Source organism: Scyliorhinus canicula, chromosome 1 (assembly GCF_902713615.1).
Source record: "Scyliorhinus canicula chromosome 1, sScyCan1.1, whole genome shotgun sequence".
NCBI classification, from domain to species: Eukaryota; Metazoa; Chordata; class Chondrichthyes; order Carcharhiniformes; family Scyliorhinidae; genus Scyliorhinus; species Scyliorhinus canicula.
Genome location: NC_052146.1, coordinates 73,246,337 through 73,273,251, shown reverse-complemented (window position 1 = coordinate 73,273,251; position 26,915 = coordinate 73,246,337). Strand labels below are relative to the sequence as shown.

Below are 26,915 nucleotides of genomic sequence, written 5' to 3'. Positions count from 1 at the left end.
TAAATTGAGGTTGAGCTTTATTTATTCTTTCCCCATGTGGTTGCGTAGTATTTTTAGACGCAGTGCTTCTCTGTGTCCAGGTGTTTATATTCTTCCTTGTATGGAGCTTCAGCAAAGCACAAGGCTGCCTGCCGATCACATTCACAGATGTAGGCTTCACAGGGACTGTTATCAGCTGCAGAGAAAAGAAAGGAACAATTTCTAAAGCACTTTCGAACTAGATCTTGTACCGAGGCCAGTTTCATTTGGTACAAAGTCTGTCTTCCGTGTTTACAGAGAATTGTCCAGATTTCTAACTACTGAAACCAGAGGTCACATTTCGTCTCTGCTGGAATTCTCCAGCCATTGGGATTCTCTTTTCTCGCTGGCAGCACATCCTGACCTGTGGGTTTCCCGACGGTGTGCGGTGGCTTCAATGGGAAATCCATTCCGAGAAGAGAGAGTTCCACCGCCAGCAATGGCGCACTACCGAGAGACACGCAACTGAGGGACTGGGGGACCCACCCCTATGTTTCCTGTTATGTTTCTGAATGATTTGGAGAATACGGTCATGGTTTTCTAGCCACGATGTGGCGGGACCCGCGTGGATGATGCAGTGGGCAGAAAATGTTTTCATTTTTGTTTCCATAAGGTACTGACCCTTCAGAATATTTTTTGGAACAGGAAAAGTCTGTTTGGCCCCTCATTGAGTAATATCACACCGACAACTTCTCACCTATTTCAAGCCTTCACATAGGCTATTAAATAAATGTACCGTCCCTGTGTGAGAGGAGTTAGCAGTCCTATTTTTTGAAGCTTATCTATTATTATTCAGAGAAGCATGTTTATCTTCTAGTTCTAAGATCAGGTGAACGGTCTTCAACTTGAACGTTAACCTAATTTTCAGACACTCATGGACGTTACCCTTTATTTGGAGCATTTTTTATACCTTCAACCTGACAAAAGTTAACCAAGAACAGGGAAATGGGAGAAAATAGGAATATCTTTCCAATTTAAAAAAATAGTTCAGTACTGTTGCTTTGAGGGTGGCACGATAGCACAGTGGTTAGCACTGTTGCTTCACAGCGCCAGAGTCCCAGGTTCGATTCCCGGCTTGAATCGCTGTCTGTGCGGAGTCTGCACGTTCTCCCCGTGTCTGCGTGGGTTTCCTCCGGGTGCTCCTGTTTCTTCCCACAAATCCCGAAAGAAGTGCTTGTTCGATAAATTGGACATTCTGAATTCTCCCTCCGTGTACCCGAACAGGCGGCGGAATGTGGCGACTAGGGGCTTTTCACAGTAACTTCATTGCAGTGCTAATGTAAGCCGACTTGTGACAATAAAGGTTATTATTATTATTTATTGTTTAGAATGATAATTGGACAATTCAATGTGGTTTCCTTATCACAGATCAGTTTGGATTTGTTTTGTTACGGGAAATTTACATTAGAGGTTATTCATTTAATCTCTTTATTTTAGTATGTTTAATTATTAGCTTATGCCTGCAATAGTGTGGACTGACAACCACGGCAATCTAATTCTGCAATGACCTGATAACTAGGGTTAGTGGCGAGTCATTCTCTAACTGACCTACTAACACATCTGCAATGTTCCGATTAATTGCTGAGTCATTCTGTAACTGACAAACTGACCGTTAACTATTGAGACACCTGTTATCCTTGTAATTGTGAACAAAGAGTTGCGAGCATTAGATAACGAATGGTTTCAGAGAAATGTGATTGAAAGCTAATTGTTGCTAGGGGGAGCCTAATTGGTCACGTATGTAACCCCCCAAGCTAAATAGGAACTAACCCATGTACATATATAAAAGAGGCTAATAGCCATTGTACAATTGAGAAGGTGACCATGAGCACTGCGGAGTGCCTGGCTTTCTCCCAAAAGCTTTTGCCAATAAATTGACTTGACTCAACTCTTTGGTGTTATTTTCCACTTCAATTGGCGTAGTCGGCAGGATCTGTCTCCGGACTAAGGTGGCTGGCCACCCCTTTGAGAGAGCAGGGACAGAATAACCGAACAGTGGTAAAGACCTGAGTCAATTCATAAAAGGTTCAGTGACTGAGAGAATGATAACTGCCTGAGTTAACCTAAGGACAAGGAAGTGCTCATCCCTAACACGCAGCCTTAGACCGGTTGTTAAGAGAGGAAATACCGGTGGTTGAAGAGCGCTCTCCGGTGGGTAAACACGATCTGGAGACTCGGGGATAATCGTGAGTATAAAAATTGTTACCGAAATGGCAGGAGAAGAAGTGAAACAGAGACCGACGGGGTCACTGATCAAGAAGTATATGACCGACAGACACTCACTAATTAAGAAGATGCAGAAAGATGGTTGGGATGTCTCTCAGACATTGGAACAACAAAGGAAATGGATAGATGGGGAAAAGGAAGATAAAACAAAGAAAGCAGGAGTATTGTTAGTCCACCAATTAGAATCTGGCCTTGAATAGGTAACAGCCTCTACCAAAAAATGGTCTGAGGACAAAGATAAAATAAAGAAATTAGAATCTAGGGTAAGGGAATTAGGAAAAAGAATCAACTGTTAGAGGAGAATCATAGGGGTCTCCTTCCACCTTATGAGACAACACATGAGGTAACAGCCCCTTCCCTACCTCAGGGGGCTGTGGAAGAATGTAATATGGCCCCGGTAACTGGGACAGGAGACAATACCCGTCCTTACCGAAGTGGACGCCCAACAGGCAAACTTTGCCCCATTTAAAACAGCAGTACAAACCACCCTGCGTAACGCCCCAACCAATTGGAGTAAGATTACCACAACTAAGCAACAAGAGGGAGAGGGAGCCTCTGAACATGGGGAACGATTGTTCCGGGTCTGTGAAGAATGTTGAGGAACACGGAGAAGAGAAACGCCAAATAAAAATAAAACAAGAAAACATTAGCGCTTATGGTAGCGGAGGTGCGACACAGCCAAATTTAAAATGTTACAACTGTGGCAGACAGGGAGATTTCGCGAAGAACTGTCGACAACCAAAGAAAGGAAACAGATCTGGGAATGGAGGACCCCATTGCAGCCACTGCAACACAAACAGGGGACCAAGGAAAAGATAGACTGACAGTCTGTGGCCCCCATAGTTATGAGCAAAAAGAGGGGAGGATTTATGTGTCTGCACTGGTGGGGGGCTGACAATGTGAAATGTTGGTGGACACAGGCGCATCTATATCAATTACTAACCTCCCCCTGCCTCCCTCAAATACAATGATTGATATAACGGGGGTAGGAGGAAATAAAACACCCGCCTATTTAAGCGAAACCACACTGGTGGAAAAAATAACTAGTATATACCAATGTGATTTTATGCATGTAAAAATAATGAGGGAACAAAATAATGAGGGAACGTTAATGGGGAATGACTTAATGAAAGAATATGTACAATATTACAGTATGTAGATGATATACCGATAGCCTCGGAATGCAAGTCCGGACACCAGGCGGACATATGTGGTTAAGCGAATTAAACACTGTGGGATTTAAAGTGAGTCCCAAAGAGGCACAAAATTGGGAAAGAATGAGTGTTATATTTAGGACATCTAATCTCACAAGGACTCAAAGAAATGCCGGTAGACTGGGGAAAAAAAGCGTTACAACAGATGCCACGCCCGGCAACTGTAAGAGGAGTTAGAAAGCTTTATCCCCGAATTTGCCAAACTAAAGTGGGTAAATGTGTGTGTGTTCAATAAGGATTTGTGAATTTCCTTTGGTGTTTGTAGTTTTTAAAATGTTGTATTTTACAAAACCGAGTTTCACATCAAGTAGAAGTTAACTCGACAGCAGACAGCTGCTTGCAGGAAGTTACTTTGAAACTAATGTGTTGAAATTGACACGGCATAGCTCCACCAGGGTTCTAGTGCCCAATGATCACAAGAAATTCAGAAGCAGGAAAAAAAATGATATTTAAATGTTAAATACATGGTAGAAGGAGCTTTAGGGAATAAAGATAGTGGACCAGAAATTAGATTAGGAGAATTACTTGCAGTATCAGGAATTGAGAATCTGATGGGCAGCATGGTAGCATAGTGATTAGCACAATTGCTTCACAGCTCCAGGGTCCCAGGTTCGATTCTGGCTTGGGTCACTGTCTGTGCGGAGTCTGCACATCCTCCCCATGTGTGCGTGGGTTTCCTCCGGGTGCTCCGGTTTCCTCCCACAGTCCAAACATGTGCAGGTTAGGTGGATTGGGAAAGATAAATTGCCCTTAGTGTCCAAAATTGCCCTTAGTGTTAGGTGGGGTTACTGGGTTATGGGGATAGGGTGGAGGCGTTGACCTTGGGTAGGGTGCTCTTTCCAAGAGCCGGTGCAGACTCGATGGGCCGAATGACCTCCTTCTGCACTGTAAATTCTATGAAAAGATTTAATGAAAATAGATGCAGGAAAACTTAAAATATTAAAACCAGTCGATAATACAGAGGAAGTTTGAGTGAAGCTACCAACTAAAACCACAGGCAAAGTAATCAGTGACACTGTAAAAGGTAAAGACACAATTGTTCAGAATTTGGGTAAACATACAGTTGAATTAGAGAAGCATGGTGTCTGGAGCAAAAGAAATTGTATCACAATTAAAACATGACCCAATTTGTGGGAAGACTGAATTAAAACCCGTTAGCAGCATTGATAGGACAAATGATAAAGTTAAAATGTCATGTTCGGAACTTACCTTCATAACGATCCGGTCATAATCAAAAATAAAGAAATTGAAATAAAACCAGCAGCAATACCCGAAATGTATCAGGGTAAGGTTTCGACCAGATTGGATCACTGAGCGAGCAAAAGAGGAGGAGTTTGAGATTCTTCGAATCTCACTCAGGGGTGCATGACAGAAGGAGGAGGCTTAACAGGCCTTAATTGTACGATGTACATAAATGATAAGGACAACAAACCATTCAAAAAAAAAAGAAAAAGGAAAGAAATGATGGCAAAGGAAATCCGGAAGTCCTGGAGAGGGCACTTCTGGAATATCCAAACACAAATAGATAGTACACCTGTTCATTTGATTTTTCAGATGGAAAAAATAATAGACATACTTGTTCGGATGAAGAGAAGAGAACTACACTCCAGAGAGAAATATTTTAGACAGTACTGGGTGAAAATTAATGATACAATTGGCTACATACTTGAGAGAATTAAATGACAGAGCCCAGAGGAAAACTTTACAGGTTAGAAACAAATCAAAATATCAAATTATTACTGAGCAGTGAAACCTTTGGTCACACATCTCGACCTGGACATGTGTCCTGGACATCAGCTGATGGATGACCTACGGTCTCCACGGGGCACATACTACGCGGTGGAGTTATTAAGGGTCTCGGCAGACAGCAGCGACTGACGAGGAACCCCCACGTGCTAAATGACAATAGTTTAAGAATTTTTGCAGCTTGTGCCACGGCGGGAAATTTGTAACCAATGCAGCAAACAATATTGCATTGGAGAGCTGTAATAGTTATTAAGGAAGAAATGTCTTGTAAATTGTCAGGGACTGTTATGTATGGATTCAATTGGGTTGTAACCCCAAAAGTTGAATGTATTAAATGTGCCTACTGATGGCTTATTATGTTGCAAATGTTATAATGGCAAATATACACTTCACGTTGGTAGGGAAATGATAACGGACGAAAGGAATTTGAAGGAAACTTAGCAGAAAGTTATTGACTCATGTAAACCAGGGCCGGCAGGCGTACATGGTTCAAGACAATGTTAGACATTAATGTGAGGAAGTCAGGAATAGAAGCAGGATCGATTGAACCTTTTAAATTAATGAAGCAAGGGAATCAGTGGATTATACACAATATCATAATTTACCATTCCAATGAGAAACGGAAAGTAATTTGGATGACGGAAAAATGGGACAGCAGCCGCGGCCCAAAGGGCCATGGGAACATCTACAGATAGACTTCACGGGACACCTACCACCATCCCATGGGAAGACGTACTGTTTGGTGATTATTGATCAATTTACCCAGTGGGTGGAAGCGTTCCCTACTCGGAATTGCACTACCACCATGGTGGCCAGAATATTGGCAGAAGAGGTCATCCCGAAATGGGGGGTACCGCTACAAATTGATTCCGACCAGGGAACGCACTTTACTGGGAAAGTAATAAAAACAGTGTAACAACTCATGGATATAAAACAAAAATTCCACATCCCCAACCATCCACAAAGCTTTGGAATGGTAGAACGAACGAAACAAACCCTTAAAAATGCTTTGGCAAAAGCTATTCAGGTGTCGGGATTAACATGGACTGACGTGTTACCCATAATCCTGATTAAATTAAGGGCTACAACAAACCGTACAACTGGTTTGACCCCATATGAATTAATGACTGGGAGGGTGATGCAGCTACCAGAGAACATTATCACTGGGGGGCCGATTTAGGTCCGTAGAAAGATAGAATCAGACGTTATGTACTGGAGCTGTGTAAATCAGTAAAGGACAGTCAGGAACAACAAGACACACAGAGAGAACTTGAGACACTTCCTGAAGTCCCTGTTGCAGGGAGTCGAGTAATGGTGAAAACATTACCTGCAAAACCCGGTTTCACCCCTAAACGGAACGGGCCATACCAAATTATAATTAGTGCCGATACTTGTGCATGTATCGACATTAGAGGGAAAGGGGTCTGGAAACATTGGACTCAACTCAAGACGCACCCAGGCGACAATTGAAACCAATGTTTGAATATATGTGATTTGCTTGGCTTGCAGACCCTCTCCTCTCTGACCTCCAAGCAAGCTGAACGGGAACTCGGGCAGTAGCGCGTGGCCGGCATAGGCTTTGGGACATTGTTAATTTAAAGTAATAAGGACGGATCTGATAAAATTGACACTGTGTTTGGGACTGCTGGGAACAGACAACTGTCTCCATAAAAGCAAACGGGAATTGTATGTGAATACGTACCTTTATATGTCCTATGTGTATGCAAAGGAATCCAATGTGTCCCGATGTTGGGTTTGTGCTCATATACCGATACATGCAGAAGGAGGAATCCCCCTACATCCCATCCCTTTTAATACTTCCGACACGGCAGAATGGTGGCTAAGGAATGGCAACACGATCACACTGCAATCGGTAATCTCTCGCCACATCAGGAATACTATAGAAAAATGGGAATCGGCTGGGTACTATATGAATCAGTTCAAGGGTTGGTATCGACCCAAGTATAATGGCCACCATAACCCCCCTCATTTGTCCTAACTAATACATCAGGGATGGGTCGCCCAAAGGGAGAAATCTGATTCCTAAAAAATGGGACACGAGAAGCCATCAAGGTAGGAGATAGTGCATGTGAACACTATCTCAATATCACCCCCTCATCCAGCAAAAGCACATCCCTTCGGGCTATTATGAACCTGAGAACTCCCAATAAAACTGAAGGAGGCAACGTAATTTTTAGAACCTCCTGGATGGGTGATCAGGTGACTAAACTGACCTTGTACAATGGCACCTACTTTACCTGTGGTCATAAGGCGTACCTCAGGCTACCGAAGGAGTGGACGGGATCATGCTAAGGATATGTAGTCCCATTTATCCATATCCACCACCTTAAGGACTTGAGGGACCACCATCAGGTGGGAACTAGGCACAAGAGAACTATAACGTTTCTTCGGAATCTTGATTCCCCCTATTGGAGTGGCGTTTGCCAACAAGGAAATATGTAAAGTAGCAACGATCTTAGAAGAGGTAGTCAATGATACCACAGAGGCATTGCTCTAAATGAGCAACGAGATGGTTGCCATAAGAACAGTGACCCTATGTGGTGATATAACTAGGAGGTTTACGGTATCTATCTGCCATTGGTGCAGAACACTCGCTGCCCATTGGCTCAGGCCAGTCATGTGCCTCTCGGCTGGTTGGTTGAGACTAGTCATGTGACTGCTCACCGATTGGTCGGGAACCTACGAGGCGGGGTATAAGAACCCGTAGGACCCGGCAGTCAGCCTTTCTCTGTAAATCAACTGCCGGGCACACAACTAGTCGATTAAAACCTAATGTTTGGATCTTCATCTCGACTCGTGTCCAATTGACGGTACATCACCCTACAAAATAAGGCAGCCTTAGATTACCTCTTGGCAGCGAAGGAGGGACGTGTGCTGTGATTGGCTCCGAATGTTGTACTTGCATCCCCGATAGTTCAGAGAATATCATTAACCTCGCTGATCATATTCGGAAAGAAATTAAGAAACTGCATGAAACCTCAGGGAGATGGTTCGATTGGCTAGTTGGAGGATCATGGGGGTCCTACCTGATGCATGGACTGATAATACTTGTCGTTCACGGTGGAAACAGACCATAGGCCTTTAGTCTACATAATCCAGAAGGATTTAAATGACATGACACCTCGGCTACAGCGAATTCTTCTTCGCCTCCGCCGATATGACTTTGAACTCGTCTACACACCGGGTAAGGAGCTGATCATCACGGATGCCCTATCCCGATCCATCACCACGCCGTGTGAACAGGGCGACTTCATCTGCCACATATAGGCACAGGTGGAGTTGTGTGTCAGCAACCTACCCGCCACTGATGAACGAGTGGTCCAAATATGTGAAGAAACTGCCAAGGATCCTCTACTGCAGCGCATGATGCAACCTCGCCCATGGCTGGCAAAAGGGGCAATGTCCCCAGTTCTTTAACGTTAAGGATGAGTTAACGGTCATTGAGGGAATCCTTCTTAAACTGGATAGGATCGTCAGTCCTCAAAGTATGTGAGCTATAGTGTTCGGAGAGATCCATGAGGGTCACCTTGGGCTGAATGGCCTCCTTCTGCACTTCTAAATTCTATTAAAAATGTCGACGCAGAACTCGGGAGGCGGTTTATTGGCCGGGCATCAACAAGGACATTGCCGACACAGTCCTCAACTGCCCAACCTGCCAGATGTTTCAACTGGCTCAGCCCAAGGAAACACTTCAACAGCACGAGATTGTGACCGCTCCGTGGTCTAAAGTGGGGATAGACCTCTTTCACGCCAATGGGCCTGATTACGTGCTCTTGGTCGACTACTTCTCCAGTTACCCGGAAGTGGTGAAACTGTTGGACCTCACGTCCAGGTCCGTCATCAAAGCCTGCAAAGAGACATTTGCCAGGCACGGGCTAGCACTCACAGTAATGAGTGACAACGGTCCATGTTTCTACAGCCAGGAGTGGTCCGATTTTGCACGATCCTACAACTTCAGACACATCACCTCCAGTCCCCATCACCCGCAATCAAACGGGAAGGCCGAAAAAGGGGTCCATATCATCAAGCGGTTGTTGTGCAAGGCTGCAGACTCAGCCTCCAATTTCAACTTGGCGCTGCTGGCTTACAGGGCAAACCCTCTGTCGACTGGTTTGTCTCCAGCGCAGGTGCTCATGAACCGCAACCTGAGGACGACTGTTCCAGCCATCCATATTCCAGACCTTGACTACCTCACGGTGCTGCAAAAAGCGCACCGGTCCAGGGACCAGCAGTAGATCACGTATGATGCTCATGCTACAGATCTGCCTGCGCTGGCTCCCGCAGATGTTGTTCGCGTCCAGTTGCCTGAGGGAGGTATGTCAGCCCCAGCTGTTGTTGTCAGGAAGGCCGCCCCAAGGTCTTTCATTGTTCAAGTGGCTGACGGCCCCATTCTCCGGCGCAACAGGAGGGAGCTGCGGAGAGTTCCCCGCCCTCCTCCGGACGTCTCCTGCCACGAGGCCACCGATCTGCCAGAAGTCCCGCCTGTCCAAGTGCCAGGGTCTCCTGCTCCACCTCAGCACCGATCGACAAGAATTCGGCGCCCGCTTCAAAGACTGAATCTATAGACTTTACCCTTGTAAATTTAGTTCCGTTTGCTCTGTATCTGCACAATAGACACCTTCCCATGTACATATGTTCATTAACTCACCACTTGTACATAGTCAGGCATGTATATACCTTCACGTTCCAAAACTTATTTTTTTAAAAGGGGAGATGTCATAATATCCACTCATGTATTTAATGAGATGCAGACAGGCAGTGATTGACACACAGGATGACCAATGAATGCACAACACAGAACAACCAATCACCAGACAGGACACCACCACTATAAAGCCCACAGAGCATTAAGACTCTCCCTCTCGCAGGACCCAGCTACTGAGACAGTCAGAGTGCACAAGTTAGTGGGCACTATTACCTGCGGTAGCTAGTAAGTCTGGTCAAGCCAGTAAGAGGTCATCAGTTGGATTAATGGATTGTCAGCTCACAGCTGAACATGGACAACAGTCCACTAGTTAAATAAAACAGTGTTGGATCATCTCCTGTGTCAGACGTTTGTTTCTAGCTTCCCTGCATCCAGTTGCCATCAACGTCGAACCAACATGCCTGACACATCAGTAGCCACGTTCCAGACATGTTATCAAACAAAGTAACATTTCGGCCAAATTGAAATGTCCACCATAGGCCCCATCTGCAACAACCACATGTTCACTCCCGCAATAATGGATGCCAGGGAAGGGGGTGGGGAGAAGGGGGGTGGGGGGAACGAAGACATGCAAAATTAACATGAGGGACAAGGAACAAAGCCACAGGTCCAAGGGCAAGCTAAGGCCCAAACCAAACTGTAAATAGACACTTGTAAATGCTTGCTTTGGTCATGTTGGGAAACATAAAATATGTATGACAACTAAAGGGCAATCATGGTCACAGTTGCAGCAAAGAAACATGATTGTCATAGTCGTAGATGTTTACAGCATGGAAACAGGTCCATTTGGCCCAGTTGTCCATGCTGCCCAGTTTCTATCACTTACTAGTCCCACTTGCCCGCATTTGGCCCATATCCCTCTATACCCACCCTGCCCATGTAACTGTCTAACTGTTTTTGAAAGGAGAAAATTGTACTCGCCTCTTCCACTGCCTCTGGCAGCTCATTCCAGATGCTCACCACCCTCTGTGTGAAGTAATTTCCCCTCTGGTCTCTTTTGTATCTCTCCCCTCTCACCTTAAACCTATGCCCTCTAGTTTGAGACACCTCTACCTTTGGAAAAGATGTTGATTATCTAGGCCCCTCATTGTTTTACAGACCTCTATAAGATCACCCTAAGCCTCCTACGCTCCAGTGAAAAAAGTCCCAGCCTATCCAGCCTCTCCTTATAGCTCAGACCATCAAGTCCTCGTAAATCCCTTCTGCACTCTTTCTAGTTTAACAATATCCTTCCTATAATAGGATGACCAGAACTGAACACATTATTCCACGTGTGGTCTTACCAATGTCTTGTACAATTTCAACAAGACATCCCAACTCCTGTATTCAATATTCTGACCAATAAAACCGAGCATGCTGAATGCCTTCTTCACCACCCTGTCCACCTGCAACTCCACCTTCAAGGAGCTATGAACCTGTACTCCGAGATCTCTTTGTTCTGTATCTCTCCCCAACTCCCTCCCATAAACTGAGTAGATCCTGCCCTGATTTGATCTATCAAAATGCATCACCTTACATTTATCCAAATTAAACTTCATCTGCCATTCATCGACCACACTGGCCCAATTGTTCAAGATCCTGTTGCAATCTTATAGAACCTTCTTCACTATCCAGTATGCCACCAATCTTGGTGTCATCTGCAAACTTACAAATCATGCCTCCTACATTCTCATCCAAATCATTAATATATAACAGATAACAGTGGACCCAGCACCGATCCCTGAGGCACATCGCTGGTCACAGACCTCCAGTTTGAAAAACAACCCTCTACAACCATCCTTTGGCTTCGATTGGCAAGTCGACTTTGTATCCAATTGGCTACCTCACCCTGGATTCCGTGAGATTTAACCTTTTGCAACAACCTACCATGTGGTACCTTTGCAAAGGCCTTGCTAAAGTTCATGTAGACAACGTCGACTGCATTGTCCTCATCTACCTTCAAAAAACTCAATCAAATTTGTGAGACATGACTTACATCCCCTTACAAAGCCTGACTTTCCCTAATTAGCCCTTGCCTGTCTAAATGCCTGTAGATCCTGTCCCTCAGAATACCTTCTAACAACTAACTCACTACAGAAGTAAGGCTAACCGGTCTGCAGTTCCCTCCAGCCCTTCTTAAACAAGGGCACAACATTTGCTACCCTCCAATCTTCAGGCCCCTCTCCTGTGGCTGTCGATTCAAATATCTCATCTAGGGGGCCATCCTGGGATACATTTCATCAGGTCCCGGGGATTTATCTATCTTAATGCGCTTTAATACCTCCAGCACCTCTTTCTCAACAGTAAATACTGACAAGAAATATTCATTTAGGACCTCTCATATCCCTTGCGGATCTGCACATTGATGACCTTGTTTATCCTTAAGAGGCCCTCCTCTCTCCCTCGTCACCCTTTTACCCTTTATGTATCTGTAAAAGCTCTTTGGATTTTCCTTTGCCTTATCTGCCAAGATAATCTCATGTCCCCTTTTTGCCCTCCTGATTTCTCTCTTAACTCTACTCCGACAAGCCCTATACTCTTCAAGGGATCCATTTGATCCCAGCTGCCTATGCATGTCATATGCCTCTTTCTTCCTTTTGACATTGGCCTCAATATCCTGAGCCATCCAGGGTTCCCTCCTTCTACCAGCCTTATCATTCACTCTAAGAGGAATGTGCTCATCTTGAACCCTAGTTAACTCCTTTTTGAAAGATTCCCACTTACCAGCTGTCTCCTTTGCCTACAAATAGGCTTCCTTAATCAACTTTTGAAAGTTCCCGCCTAATACCCTCGAAATTGGCCTTGCCCCACTTTAAAATTTGGGCCAGAACTGTCATTCTCCATAGTTATCTTAAACAAATGGAATTATGGTCACTGGTCCCAAAGTGATCCCTCACTAACACTTCCGTCACCTTCCCTTCCTTATTCCCCAAGAGGAGGTCAGGTATTGCCCCCTCTCTAGTCAGACCATCTACATATTGAATGAGGAATTCTTCCTGAATACACTCGACAAATTTCTCTCCGTCTAAACCCCTAGTGCTATGGCTATCCAGGTTAATGTTAGGAAAGTTAAAGTCCCCAACTATTACCATCCTATTTTTCTGGTAGCTATCTGTAATCTCTTTACATATCCTCAATAACCCGCTGACTGTTTGGGCCTATAGTACAGTCCTCGAAGGAGGTGAGGATTCTTAAGTTCGGCACCCCACCACCAGTCTGGGCCCTCTCCCGCCGATTATGGCTTTTCCTGAGGAGACACACAGAGAGCACAGTGGTGGGGGAGCAGTGTGAAAGGAGAGTTAGAGGGAGGGGGGGTTGAAGGGGAGGAGTGGAGGAAGGGTTGTGGATCGCATAGGGAGATGGTGGAGGGGAAATGCTCCCTTGGGGGGAGCAGTGGGGGGGGTGTCGGTGTCTACTCACTCATGCTGCCCGGTGTCGGTCTTTGACCTTCTACGGTACTGAAGGCCAGTGCTTCTGGCCACACTCCCCAAGCTGACAGCTGCTGCCACCTCATCCCAGGCAGTACTAGCTGCCTTGTGGCTGATTCTCTGTGACCCTCGGGGAAATAGGACATCCCTCCTGGCCTCCAAGGCATCTAGCAGCCTCCTAAGGTCAGCATCCCCGAATCTTGAGGCCGATCTCCTCGGTACCATTATTTCGAGCTGGCTGGGGTTGGCTGAGCAAGTGCAGCTTAAGTTCTGCTCAACCTTGTTAGTGGGGGTCTGGCGAGCGCAGTGCCGGCGAATCAGCTGGCGAGCTTTTATTTGGGACAAGAAGCCCGTGAGCAATTAACGTTGAATTGCGTTGCCGGCCTCGCTGGGCCAAGCGCCGGGAAGCTCGCAGCAATTGGCGCTCGCTACCACACTTATGAAATTTTTCTGCAGCCCTTAATCTCCCAAGCGGAGAATTTTGCCTATAGCTTTTAAGTTTTTTATTACTTTTTCTTTACTTTTGTATTTGATTCTTGTATTTATGATGATTGTTTGTTATTATGGAAAAATTTATGACCATACTTTATGAAAGCAAAAGTATTTTAGAAGAGAAAGGCAAATGGAATCAGTCCTTGCACTGGCTCTCCTCAATATATATAGATACATAGAACATACAGTGCAAAAGGAGGCCATTCGGCCCATCGAGTCTGCACCAACCCACTTAAGCTCTCACTTCCACCCTATCCCCATAACCCAATAACCCCTCCTAATCTTTTTGGTCACTAAAGGCAATTTAGCATGGCCAATTGACCTAACCTGCACGTCTTTGGACTGTGGGAGGAAACCGGAGCACCCGGAGAAAACCCACGCATACAGGGGGAGCACATGCAGACTCCGCACAGACAGTGACCCAGCGGGGAATCGAACCTGGGACCCTGGCACGTGTGCTACCGTGCTGCCCACCTTCCCACAAAGTCATGGCTCCTCATATATGTTGGTGACTTGGCCCTGGCATTGCAGGATAAGAAACATCAGGACATTGAGAAAAGACTCATTGAAGATCTTTATTGTCCGGAAGCCTACTTCAGAAAATAGAGGGCTGGATTCTCCGCTAATTTGGGGATTTTCTAACGGTGTGGGGCTGCCCACAATGAGAAACCCCACTGGCCGGCTGCAGGACGGAGAATCCCGCTGCCAGCGGGTGTGCGCCGTACCAGAAAACAGATACAGCGGGACGGAGTGTCCCACCCAGAGACTTTGACAAACATTACCATGGCTGCTTTTCAAGCCTTCCACCTGGACAACTCAAATGCCAGGGAAGGACTTCATGTCCAGTTCTGTGATCGACCACTCACTCACGACCCAATGGCAATATATCTTGGCATCACCCTTGCCCAAACATTGACCCACCGGCAACATTGCCCAGTACAAAGGTATTTCCCCCCAGCCTGTATTCAAACTTTATTTGCATATCAGTATCTTAATTATTTTTCTGATTATATAGCTTGTTCTTGCCCTCACAAATATTTTATTATTTGAACTGTAGGTTGCATCAGATAGAAATGCAGAGCCACAGGGGTTTACAACACAGATTAAGACCATTCAGCCTATTGGGTCTCTATCAGCTCTTGACTACAATCACATGCTAACTTTTCTTCACTTGTCTCTTCCCACAGCTTCCGTGGCTTTCAATACTTAATCAGTTTTCTGTAAAAGATGCAGTAGTTTCTGCCTTAAACTCATTGTGCCAAAACATTCTGTGTTCCAATAGCCACAAGATGCACAAGAGCACACAATGTTATCTCCTCAACAATATTATTCACAAAAGGGGACATGTCGGGCGGGATTCTGTGATCCTGAGGCTAAGTGTTGACCCTGTCGGCAATGCCATCGCGCTTCTCGACGGCGTCAACACGGCCTCAGGATCAGCAATTCTGACCCCTACAGGTGACCAGCACGGCACTGGAGTGGTTCACGCCACTCCAGCTGCTGATCCCGGCATCAACTGGGTGCCGCGGAATCCGCGCATGCTTAGTGGCACCGGCGCCAATGCGCGCATGCACAGTGGCTGCCTTCAACGCGCCGGCCGTGACGCAACATGGCGCAGGGCTAAAGGGGCTGGCGCGGAAGAAAAGAGGCCCCCAGCCAGAGAGGCCGGCCCGCCAATCGGTGGACCCCAATTGCAGGCCGGGCCACATCAAAGGCCCCCCTCCCCCTCCCCCACAAGCCACCCCCGACCCGTCCACGGCGAGTTCCCGCCGGCTGTGAGCTGGTGTGGATGGCGCCGGCGGGACTTGGCTTTTTTAACGATGGCCACTTGGCCGAGAATCGGCGGGAGGGGGGGGGGGGGGGGGGCGGTGGTTGGTGAGCCGACCGGTGCGCGCCAGCCACGGCGGCGCCAATCGGAGAATCGCGTGCCGGCAGCGTGGTGCGATTCGCACCGGTTGTGGGGATTCTCCGGCCTGGCCCCGGGCTGAGAGAATCCCGCCCATAATTTTGGAGACTTTTGCTGTGCCCTCCCTACACTTCAGGTTTGGAATATCTGATGGATCAACTAGTAAGTGCACTGCCTAATGTGGAACTGAGCCAGTTTGATTCCCAGTCTTGCGATGAGTGAATTAATCTAAGCAAGCCCTACTGGTGATTTGAGTGGCAGCCGGGGGGAGAGAGTTATAATGGGCTTAGGTGTGATGTTTCCCATGGTAAAGCAGCCTCACAGGCAACGCTCACACCTGACAGATGGCCCACAGGTGAGAATTTGTTGCCCAGGAGAATACAACAGTTTTAGAGTAAGGTGATGTCACCAGGGGCTGGGTGCTGGAAGGACAGAATCTTATCTCATAAGATTCTCCAGTTTCTTGACAGAGTTTTCCCCTACCAAGGTGACCACAGGGAGTAAACCTATAAGTCACATGACAGACCGATTGCAAATTCCTATCATGAATCAGTGCAATGAAAATCAGATGTATAGCCTTGGTAGACTATATAGGCAGAGCACTGCCAACTTGGTGAATGCAAGGAATTGGAGAGTGAAGAATTTGCTGTGTGCTACTCGGACTCTACAAAAAGCCTGATTTGGATTGAACTTTGACCTATGTGAGAACCCATACTGGTAATCTGACTGTCACTGTTATATACTGTGTTGAAATTTTCCTGGGAAATGGATTAGCTGTCCAGGTTTAAATAGGGATATGCCGTCTGTAAAGTTAGGCTCAGAGAAGTGCTAGGTGTTTATTTCCTTTCTCTTCTGTTATGCTGAGTATCTGAAGACCTTTAAATAAACATTCAGTTTTTGATTTTTGGACAACTGTGTTAGCTATTGAACTGGGTGAACTCCACCCCACCTATCAGCATCCACAGCCCCCTGCGATATCACAGTCGGAATGGCAGCAGGTTAAAGGGAGATGTACTTACGGCTGCAGGTGGCAATGCCCCCAGAACAGGAGTATTTGTATAGCTTGATGTAGGGATTGTCATAGATTGGCCGGCATTCCTTAACTTTGCTGGTACCTCCATAGCAGACATCATGGACCTGGCAGCATCTGAATTAATACACGAGGGGGGAAATCTGTTAGTCACTAATAATAATAATAATCTTTATTGTCACAAGTAGGCTTACATTAACACTGCAATGAAGTTACTGTGAAAATCCCCCAGTCGCCACATTCCGGCGTCTGTTCGGGTATACAGAGGGAGAATTCGGAATGTCCAAATTACCTAACAAGCACGTCTTACGGAACTTGTAGGAGGAAATGGGAGCGCCCAGAGGAAACCCACACAGACACAGGGAGAACGTGCAAACTCTGCACAGTGACCCAAGCCGGGAATCGATCCTGGGACCCTGGCGCTATGAAGAAACAGTGCTAACCACTGTGTTATTATGAGTAGCAGCCCTCTGAATCTGGGCAACAAAACAATCAGCTACCCAGCTCTGGATTCAGATTCCAATCTGCAAATCTCCATTTTCAGGCATCTGAATCCTCAAATTGCATGGAGCCGCAATACACCTCTGTGTACACAATTCCCCTCATCCTAATCTTGTCCACACCTGCCAAAAGCACTAGTCTATCAACTCTGGTTCAGAGTCCAATCTTCAATTCCACTTCCCTAGAAAAGAGAAGGCCAAGGGGTGATCTGATTGAGGTCTATAAAATTATGGAGTGGTTTTGTTAGGGTAGATTGTGACGGGTTTAGGTTCACCAGACCCAAAAACATTATCTACAAACCTATTATTTAGGTTAAGCCACTAAAAGAGGGAAATCTTTCTCTCCTAAGACTCAGAATAGCTCTCACGAAGGGAGGATGCCTTGGTTTCTCTTATCAGATATTGATGGATCTTATGGGCTAAAAATGTATTTGCATCGTTTTTTGGGGATCACAATTCACAACCTGGCAGTGCCAGTCCCCTTGAAGGTAGGCAGCAGAAAGACTTGGTGCTCCGATCTCATTACCATTATTACAGCCCTGTGCTGCTGGTGTCCTCTTTGCACTGCCAGCTTCTCCTGCACTCAACAGGGGGGGTGGAGGGTGGAGGGGGGGGGGGGGGGGTGCAATGGCAGTGTGGTGAATCTGATTCACACCGGATAATAATCTGTATATACATGTGTCTGTATTGTAAGTGCAGTTGCACTACCTGTCCTCCAGGGGGAGTAGCTCTGGGAATGCGCGAGTTGTACGGGGCTTCTCCCTTGGCTCTGCCCAGGACTCCTCCCCCGGAAGCTGCTGTATAAAGATCAGTGCCACATGGTGAGCCGGCCAGTTCACCGAAAGTTCAATGGCTAATAGGCTGGCTCTGTTGTGAGTATATTAAAACCGCTATTCTAATCCTACAAGCACGTGTCCGTAGAATTGTTGGTTCCAACAGGCAGCAATGCCCCAATAATTCTACAACCTCACCCTGGTGGCCAAGGTCCGTGAATGCATCTTCACATGGTTCCTCTCAGCCACCAACACCACCAGCCTCTTATTCTGCTCAATGCACCAAAATCCCAACAGCATACCTTAGTATTCAAGTCTCATGCCTACTCACACACCCACCTCTCGCTGCCCCCACAAACTGTCAGCTATTCAGAACCCAAACACAATGCTGCACAATAACTGGCATTCTTCCCTCTGTGTTTTGCAGGAGATGGCCCTCAGCATCATTGAGCCAGCTGCAACAGAGCCCATTGCATCCAGCATCACTGAGAATATTGAGGGTGATACTCTCGTCCTGCCTTATGGCCCTTTTATCAGCCCCAGCTCACCCTCCACACTACCTGCCATGATGAAAAAACTGCTGGTGGTAACACCTTCCATCTCATGCACCTCACACCAACTTTCCTCTTTGGTTTTCCTGCTTTCAGGCACCCAGAAATTGTCACCTGCCCAACCACAGCAGGCCTAAGACGGAAGAGAATGCAACAGCCCTGGACTAATGAAGGGGCCCTGTCAATTGAGCTGACACTCGTATTACGCGCTCAAGTACTGACACTGCACATACCTTGAAGGCTAGTAGAAAGCTGGGATCAGCATGCACAGAGTTATCTAGCCACAAGTAGATTGCAATCAAGCCGGGAGTAAAGGATGGTTGGTATGCCAGCTCACAGGAGGGCACAGTCACAGATGAATTCTGCTGCAGAGGACTCAGATGAATACCTCTATGGGGCAGTATATAGGAGAGCACGAATGGCACACACAGCAGGCTGCTGGATGCAAGAATGAGTCCAGTCCCAAGTTGGCAGAGGGCGTCACACTGCACACCCGAACAAAGCAAAATTAGGGAGAGCTGTAGCAACGGATTTTGCACACCATTTGTTTTCCTGTCGTTTTCTCCTTTGAAATTCCAAAATTCATGTCCACCATGTCCTGGACATACAAGGGGAGCGGGAGTATGGGAAAATCATCAACTCTAAATGATGCACGATCAATTGCACAAAGACAAGAGTTGAATACAACTGAGGCTTTATTGCTCTAAGGTGTGTGGCCTCCCACAGCAGCGGCGAAATGGCTGCTGCACGGAGAACACACATATTTATACTCCGCCTACTGGGTGGAGCCAGCAGGCAGGGACTACCGCCGTACCTGTAGTACAGGTCCCACCATACATCACCTAATATAGGTGCAACAGTGGTTTACCACATTCACCCCCTGTTAAAATTGAGTCCAGCTGGGGTGATGGAGAACTATATACAACAACTGAATTTTACATATACAATATTTGTGAGAGAAAAAAAATGTCTTTTGAAGTCCAGTGGACCAGTTAGAGGTTTAACCGGTCCGGGGCCTTGATGTGCCGCTGGGAGCGACGCGGTGGTGGCGGCGATGCCAATGCTGGTCTGGTCTTTGGTGACTCCGGGAGCATGCCGAAATCCTCTTCATCCTCGGGCGTGGGCAGGGGGAGGACGGATGGTCCTGGGGGGGAGGGGGGGGGTTGCTGCTGGGAGCGCCGGGGGAGGGGAGGGTAGTGCCAGGCTGGAGGGGTGTGTGTGTGGGGAATCTGCTGGTGTCGGGTCCCTGAGGGAGACAGTATCGTGGCGGCCGTCGGGGTCGCCACGTAGGCATACTGGGGGTTCGCGTGGAGCAACTGCACTCTCTCTATCAACGGGTCCGCCTTGTGGAGTCGGACGTGCCTACGGAGAAGGATGGGTCCTGGAGCTGCGAGCCAAGTCGGGAGTGTCACCCCGGATGTGGACTTCCTGGAGAAGGCAAAGAGACGTTCATGGGGTGTGTTGTTAGTGGCAGTGCACAGTAATGACCGAATGGAGTGTAGTGCATCAGGGAGGACCTCCTGCCAGTGGGAGGCCAGGAGGTTCCTGGACCGTAGGACCAGTTGGACGGCCGTCCATACCGTCCCTTTCTCCCTCTCCACCTGCCCGTTTCCCCGGGGGTTATAGCTTGTCGTCCTGTTGGAGGCGATACCCCTGCTGAGCAGGAACTGATGCAGCTCATCACTCATGAATGAGGACCCCCGTCACTGTGGATGTAGGCGGGGAAACCGAACAGAGGGAAGATTGTGTTGAGGACTTTGATGACGGTGGCAGACGTCATGTCGGGGCATGGGATGGCGAAGGGAAATCTGGACTACTCATCGACCACACTGAGAAAATACGTGTTACGGTCGGTGGAGGGGAGTGGCCCTTTGAAGTCCACGCTGAAGCGGTCAAAGGGGCGGGAGGTCTTCACCAGGCGTGCACGGTCCGGCCAGTAGAAGTGCGATTTGCACTCCACACAGACCTGGCAGTCCCTGGTGATTGTCCGCACTTCCTCGATGGAGTAGGACAGATTGCGGGCCTTTATAAAATGGTTCAACCTTATGACTCCCGGGTGACAAAGTCTGTCGTGCAGGACCCGGAGTCGGTCTATTTGTGCGCTGGCACAAGTACCTCGGGATAGGGCGTCTGGGGGATCGTTGAGTTTGCCGGAGCGATACAAAATCTCGTAATTGTAGGTGGAGAGCTCAATCCTCCACCTCAAGATCTTATCATTCTTGATCTTGCCCCGCTGTGTGTTATTGAACATGAAGGCTACTGGCCATTGGTCAGTGAGGAGAGTGAATCTCCTGCCGGCCAGGTAATGCCTCCAATGTCGTACAGCTTCAACAATAGCTTGGGCCTCTTTTTTGATGGATGAGTGCCGAATTTCTGAGGCATGAAGGGTGCGGGAAAAGAATGCCACAGGTCTGCGTGCCTGATTGAGGGTGGCGGCTGGGGCGAAGTCTGATGCATCGCGCTCCACTTGAAAGGGCAGCATCTCGTCTACTGCATGCATCCCATCCTTGGCGATATCGGCTCTGATACGGGCCTATTGAGCCTCGGCCGTCAGGGGAAAATGGGTGGACTGTATGAGTGGGCGGGCCTTGTCCGCATAGTTTGGGACCCACTGGGCGTAGTATGAAAAGAACCCCAGGCAGCGTTTGAGGGCCTTGGGGCAGTGGAGGAGGGGGTGCTCCATGAGGGGGTGCATGCGGTCAGGATCGGGCCCCAGAACTCTGTTCTGGACCACATAGCCAAGGATAGCTAAGCGGTTCGTGCTGAACACGCACTTCTCCTTGTTGTAGGTGAGGTTTAGGAGAGTGGCGGTGTGGAGAAATTTGGCAAGGTTGGCATCATGGTCCTGCTGATCATGCCCGCAGATGGTGACGTTGTCTAGGTACGGAAAAGTGGCCCGCAAACCGTACTGGTCAACCATTCGGTCCATCTCCCTTTGAAAGACCGAGACCCCATTGGTAACGCCGAAGGGAACCCTGAGGAAGTGATAGAGGCGACCGTCCGCCTCGAACGCAGTGTATGGACGGTCCCCTTTACGGATGGGGAGCTGGTGGAAGGCGGATTTGAGGTCTACCATTGAGAAGACCCGGTACTGTGCAATCTGATTGACCATATCAGATATGCATGGGAGGGTGTACGCGTCGAGCTCCGTGTACAGATTGATGGTCTGGCTGTAGTCTACGACCATTCTGTGTTTCTCCCCAGTTTTAACTACGACCACTTGGGCTCTCCAGGGGCTGTTGCTGGTCTCGATGATGCCTTCCCGGGGCAGCCGCTGGACCTCGGACCTGATGAAGGTCCTGTCCTGGATGCTATACCGTCTGCTCCTGGTGATGGTGGGTTTGCAATCCGGGGTTAGATTTACGAAGAGGGAAGGTGGATCGACCTTTAGGGTCGCGAGGCCGCACACAGTAAGGGGTGGTAGGGGCCCGCAGAATTTCAGGGTTAGGCTCTGGAGGTTCTGAAGTCCAGGCCGAGTAGTAGGGCAGCGCAGAGATTAGGGAGGACTTAGAACATAGAACATAGAACAGTACAGCACAGAACAGGCCCTTCGGCCCTCGATGTTGTGCCGAGCAATGATCACCCTACTCAAACCCACGTATCCACCCTATACCCGTAACCCAACAACCCCCCCCCCCCTTAACCTTACTTTTTAGGACACTACGGGCAATTTAGCATAGCCAATCCACCTAACCCGCACATCTTTGGACTGTGGGAGGAAACCGGAGCACCCGGAGGAAACCCACGCACACACGGGGAGGACGTGCAGACTCCGCACAGACAGTGACCCAGCCGGTAATCGAACCTGGGACCCTGGAGCTGTGAAGCATTTATGCTAACCACCATGCTACCGTGCTGCCGACTTAGAGGCGGAAGCTGCTGGATTCTACGCCCTGGACCGTGAGTGTGACCGTACAGTACCCCCGGATCCCCACGGAATGGGATCCGGAGGCCAGGGAGATTCTTTGATTGGTGGGGTGTACCGCGAGGGAGCAGCGCCTTACCGTATCCGGATGGATGAAGCTTTCGGTGCTCCCGGAGTCCAGCAGGCAAGAGGTCACGTATCCGTCGATCTTAACGCTGGTCGATGCGGTGGTCAGGTTGTGCGGACGAGACTGGTCTATGGTCACTGAGGCAAGTCGTTGTTGGTCGTTTCTGGTGTCGGATGATGGGGTGCCCGGGGGGCATGGGTCCTGGAACGTTGGTGATGCCCATGTGCCGTGGGGGAGACAAGATGGTGGCGCCTGAAGTTCTTGGGGAGGACAAAATGGCGGCGCCTATGAGCCGCACGTGGCGGGGTTGAAAAAGATGGTGGCGCCCACGGGCCGCACGTGTTGCGCGGAGGGGTAGATGGCAGTGCCCACTGGCCGCGCTTGGTCTGAGGGGGGAAGATGGCGGCGTCCACTGGCCGCATGTGGCCCGGGGAGGTGAGGATGGCGGCGCCCATTGTCCGTAAACGAGGGGGGTGGGGGCTTTAGCGGCGACTACCCAGGCCTGGCACACTGCAGCGAAGTGCCCCTTCTTACTGCAAGCCTTACAAAGGGCAGCGCGGGCCGGGCAGCGTTGGCGGGGGTGTTTCTGCTGGTCGCAAAAGTAACATCGGGGACACCCGGGGTTCATTGGCTGGTGCATGGTGCAGGTGTATTGGCTGGGTAAGGCCCCCGCTGGGGCGGCCGTCTGTGGGGTCCACGATGCGTTGGAGGGGTGGGCCGTACCTGTAGTACAGGTCCTACCATACATCACCTAATATAGGCGCAACAGTGGTTTACCACACTAAGTGACACACCTCCTCAAGTTGGGAATATACGATCATTCCTTCATCATCATTGGGCCAAAAGCTTGGAACATTCTCATCTAACAGAACGGTACGAGTTCCTGACCACACAGCTCACCACCACCATCTTAGGGGTAATTAGGGATGGAACATAAATGCTGGCCTCGCTTGTGATGCCCATATCCCAAGAATGTTTTTTTTTAAGGTTCAGATACTTCTCCCACTCTTCTTAAAAATGTTGGGTGACACACGGCACTTTGATCTTGTGTCTGCTCCAATTCTTCTCATTAAGTGAACATGGGTTCTCCTCTGCACAACATCCCACTTTCTCTTTAATCCTCCATCCCAGGTAAATAGAAAGAGCTCACGTTACCTGTCCAGTTCATCAACTGGAATTCCAAAACCTCCAAATCCACAGTAACATCCATAATCGCTGTAGTCAAAGACAGGACGGCTGTTTGGAACAACACACTTGATCATGTTGTGAAACTGCCAGATGGCATTGGGCCGAAAACCTTCTCCAAGGAGGACACCTGAAACACAGAAATGGACCAATCAACTTGAATTCTCCTCCTGGGATCCTGGGCTTCCAACATTTGTCATAATATACACCAATATATCATGGTGCAGACACACACTGATGGACACACACAAGGACCAATCAACATGTACAAACACCGCAGCCAATCACCAGTTAGAATACACACACTATAAAGGCAGAGGGCACCACGGTTCCCGCTCATTCTGGGTGCTGCCTCTGAGTGTAACAAGAACTCATCCAGCCCAGCACAGATTCACAACACGTGCTGAGAGAATCAACTGGTTTGGACAAGGCTTAGGTCTCTAGTTCAAGTTAGCATTATTTAGACCCACAGTCATCGTGTGTTAGTTAGTTAGAAGTAGTTAATAAAATTGAGTTGAACCTTCATCTGTGTTGGAAGTGTCTGTTCACCTCTCAAGCCTACACAAGCCAACACATCAACATTCAGAACTGACATTTCTACGTCTCTTCTGGCTTCAAGATGTCCCCAAGTGTGTTACCACCAATGAAGTGTTGTCACTGGCGTAATGTAGGGAAACTATTATCACCTGCCTGCTTACCACTGGCTGAGGACTAATAGCAATCCCCCAATCCTTTGGGAGTATGAGCTTCCCCAGTGAGGGGCAGCGGAGAAATCATTAGCAGATTCCCTGCATAAATAAAGCTGGCCAGTTTGAAACCAGCTAGAGAGGAGTGAGCAACAAGGGAGTTGCTGCTGCTGTTGTATATATATGTTATTGTAAATAAATGTTATTTCTTTCCATCCTTCAACTCGTGCTGGATTCTTCGTGGCCCTCACAAAGGAAACCCAGCCAATTTATGCACAGCAAGGTTCCCCAGACAGTAAGAGGGATAATAATCCAGCTGAGAGGAACTCATCCAAAAGATGGCACCATTGACAGTGCTGCACTGGCAGGTCAGCCATGTTTATGTGCTCAGTGTGTAGAGCCTTCTGACTCAGAGGTGAAACTGCTTAAATTGAAGCTAGACTGGCACTCATATGCCATAAATAATATTCGACAACTTTCTATTCGGATGTTGTTTTCAGCTTCACGAATGGCTCAGTGTGTCAGTCGCACAGTGCTCTGCAGAACTGGACCATGCGCACCAGAGTGGCCTGGGTTTGACTCTTGATTTGGACTGAGTGAGTGGGTCTCACCTCATGCAGCTCTCGTAATACTATCACACTTCTGTGCATGGCCAGAGTTTCCCAAGTTAACAGTGATCCTTGCTGGTAGGTACAAGCATATGTTTGTGGCCATTAGAATGGGTACTAGGCACAGCCGTGAGGTCTCGCAATGTACTAGCCAGACAACAATCACTGCCTCAACTCAAACATGGATACATAAGAGAGCAGTTAAGTGCCGTGAAAATGTACCCAAACATTAATCAATGCCTTCCTGGGACAAGCAGAGAAGAACGGGGGTTTGACTTCCTATGTCTATTTAGCCATTTGTATCTATTGGTCGTCTGTACTCATCTGCCTGGTTTGGGTCTATCTTTCCAGTGACAGTAAGAGAATCTCCTGCATTGGCTTTTCTTCTTGTGCCCATGCTGTCACCTTAGGAGTTCCCCAAGGAGCTATTCATTGGCCCCTTGCTGTTTCTCATCTACAAATTGCCTCTTCCTCATATCATCAGTAAATACGATATCAGGGTTGAACATGGCCTCCTTCTACACTGTGGGTATTCTATGTACACAGATTACACTCAGCTCTACAACCCCCACCCCCCTCTTAATCCCACCTCTGTCTCTAATTTGTCACAATGTTTGTCCAGTATTGGATGAGCAGAAATTCCTTTAACTAAATATTGCTAAATATGAATCCATTGTCTTTGGGTCGAGCCACTGACCCCATCCCCCCTCGTTGGTCATGTTTGAAGCTGAACCAAACTGTTGTAACCTTGGCATCCTATCTGGCTTTGAGATCAGCTTCTGTCTCCAAAACTACTCCATCACCACTCGATTTCACCTCCACAATATCACCTATTCCCAACCCCTACCTCAGCTCACCCATTGCTGAAACCCTCATCCGTGCTATTGTTATCTCTGGGCTCAACTATTCCAGCACTCTCTCGGCCAGCCTAGCACTTTCTGTAAACTTGAGCTCTTCCAAACCCTGCTGCCCGGAGCTTAACTCACATCAAATCCCATTCGCCCATCACCCCTGCACTCACTGAGCTGTATTTGCTCCTGTTCCAGCAACAGCTCAACTTTAAACTTTATGTCCATGTTTTCAAATTCCTCCTCTCCCCTCCCTATCTCTGTAATCTCCTCCAGCCCTACAATCCTCCAAGGTCTCTGTGCTCCCATAATCCTGGTCTCTTGGTCGTCCCTGATTTTCATCGCTCCATCACAGACAGCTATGCCTTCAAATGCCACAATCCTAAAGTCTGGAATTATCTCTCTGCCTCGCGCCTCTCTCTAACTTCAAGGGAGTCCCCAAAATCTACCTCTTGATCAAGATTTGGGCTACCTGTCCTAATATCTCCTTGCGTGTGTTGATGTCAAATTTTGTTTGAGAACCCTCCTGTAAAGCACCTTGGGATGTTTTAAGGGTGCTATATAAATTAAAGTTGTTGGTGTATTGAAAAATGAAATGAAATGAAAATTGCTTATTGTCACGAGTAGGCTTCAAATGAAGTTACTGTGAAAAGCCCCTAGTCGCCATATACCGGCGCCTGTTCGGGGAGGCTGGTACGGGAATTGAACCCGCGCTGCTGGCCTGCCTTGGTCTGCTTTCAGAGCCAGCTATTTAGACCTGTGCTAAACCAGCCCCTAAACCAGCCTCAGTATTTAACAGGTTTTTATTTTTAAGGCAGCCAGACATAAGTTATTGCTTATTATTAGATGAAAAGTCAATTTTCTGAACTAAACAGACTCTGCATAAACAGCCTCTGTGCACTTGTTAATCATCTCCATTTCTTACCAGCAAGCAGAGAAGCAAAAAGCAGGCACCACATGTTTTCCCTCTTGTTGCAGCAACTGAATTGTAGACTCAAAAGAATTGC

General features: G+C 47.9%; 1 protein-coding gene across 1 annotated transcript; it reads right to left on the bottom strand.

Annotated features, from left to right (window-relative positions):
• LOC119977428 (phospholipase A2-like) lies at positions 1–26,915 on the bottom strand. Its single transcript, XM_038818325.1, has 4 exons — positions 26,834–26,915; positions 23,737–23,896; positions 16,755–16,882; positions 1–175 (listed from the first exon to the last, which is right to left on the bottom strand). The coding sequence occupies exons 1-4, from the start codon at positions 26,865–26,867 to the stop codon at positions 54–56; spliced, it is 444 nt and encodes a 147-aa protein (XP_038674253.1). The 5' UTR covers positions 26,868–26,915; the 3' UTR covers positions 1–53.

What these genes read in the sequence shown, in the direction of transcription:
- LOC119977428 (XM_038818325.1), bottom strand. Translation starts at nt 26,867, where the DNA reads ATGTGGTGCCTGCTTTTTGCTTCTCTGCTTGCTG. An exon ending in TTTTGCTTCTCTGCTTGCTG is followed by an intron (nt 23,897 to 26,833) that starts GTAAGAAATGGA and finishes TCTGTGTTTCAG; the next exon opens with GTGTCCTCCTTGGAGAAGGT. An exon ending in GGGCATTGCCACCTGCAGCC is followed by an intron (nt 176 to 16,754) that starts GTAAGTACATCT and finishes TTTTCTCTGCAG; the next exon opens with CTGATAACAGTCCCTGTGAA.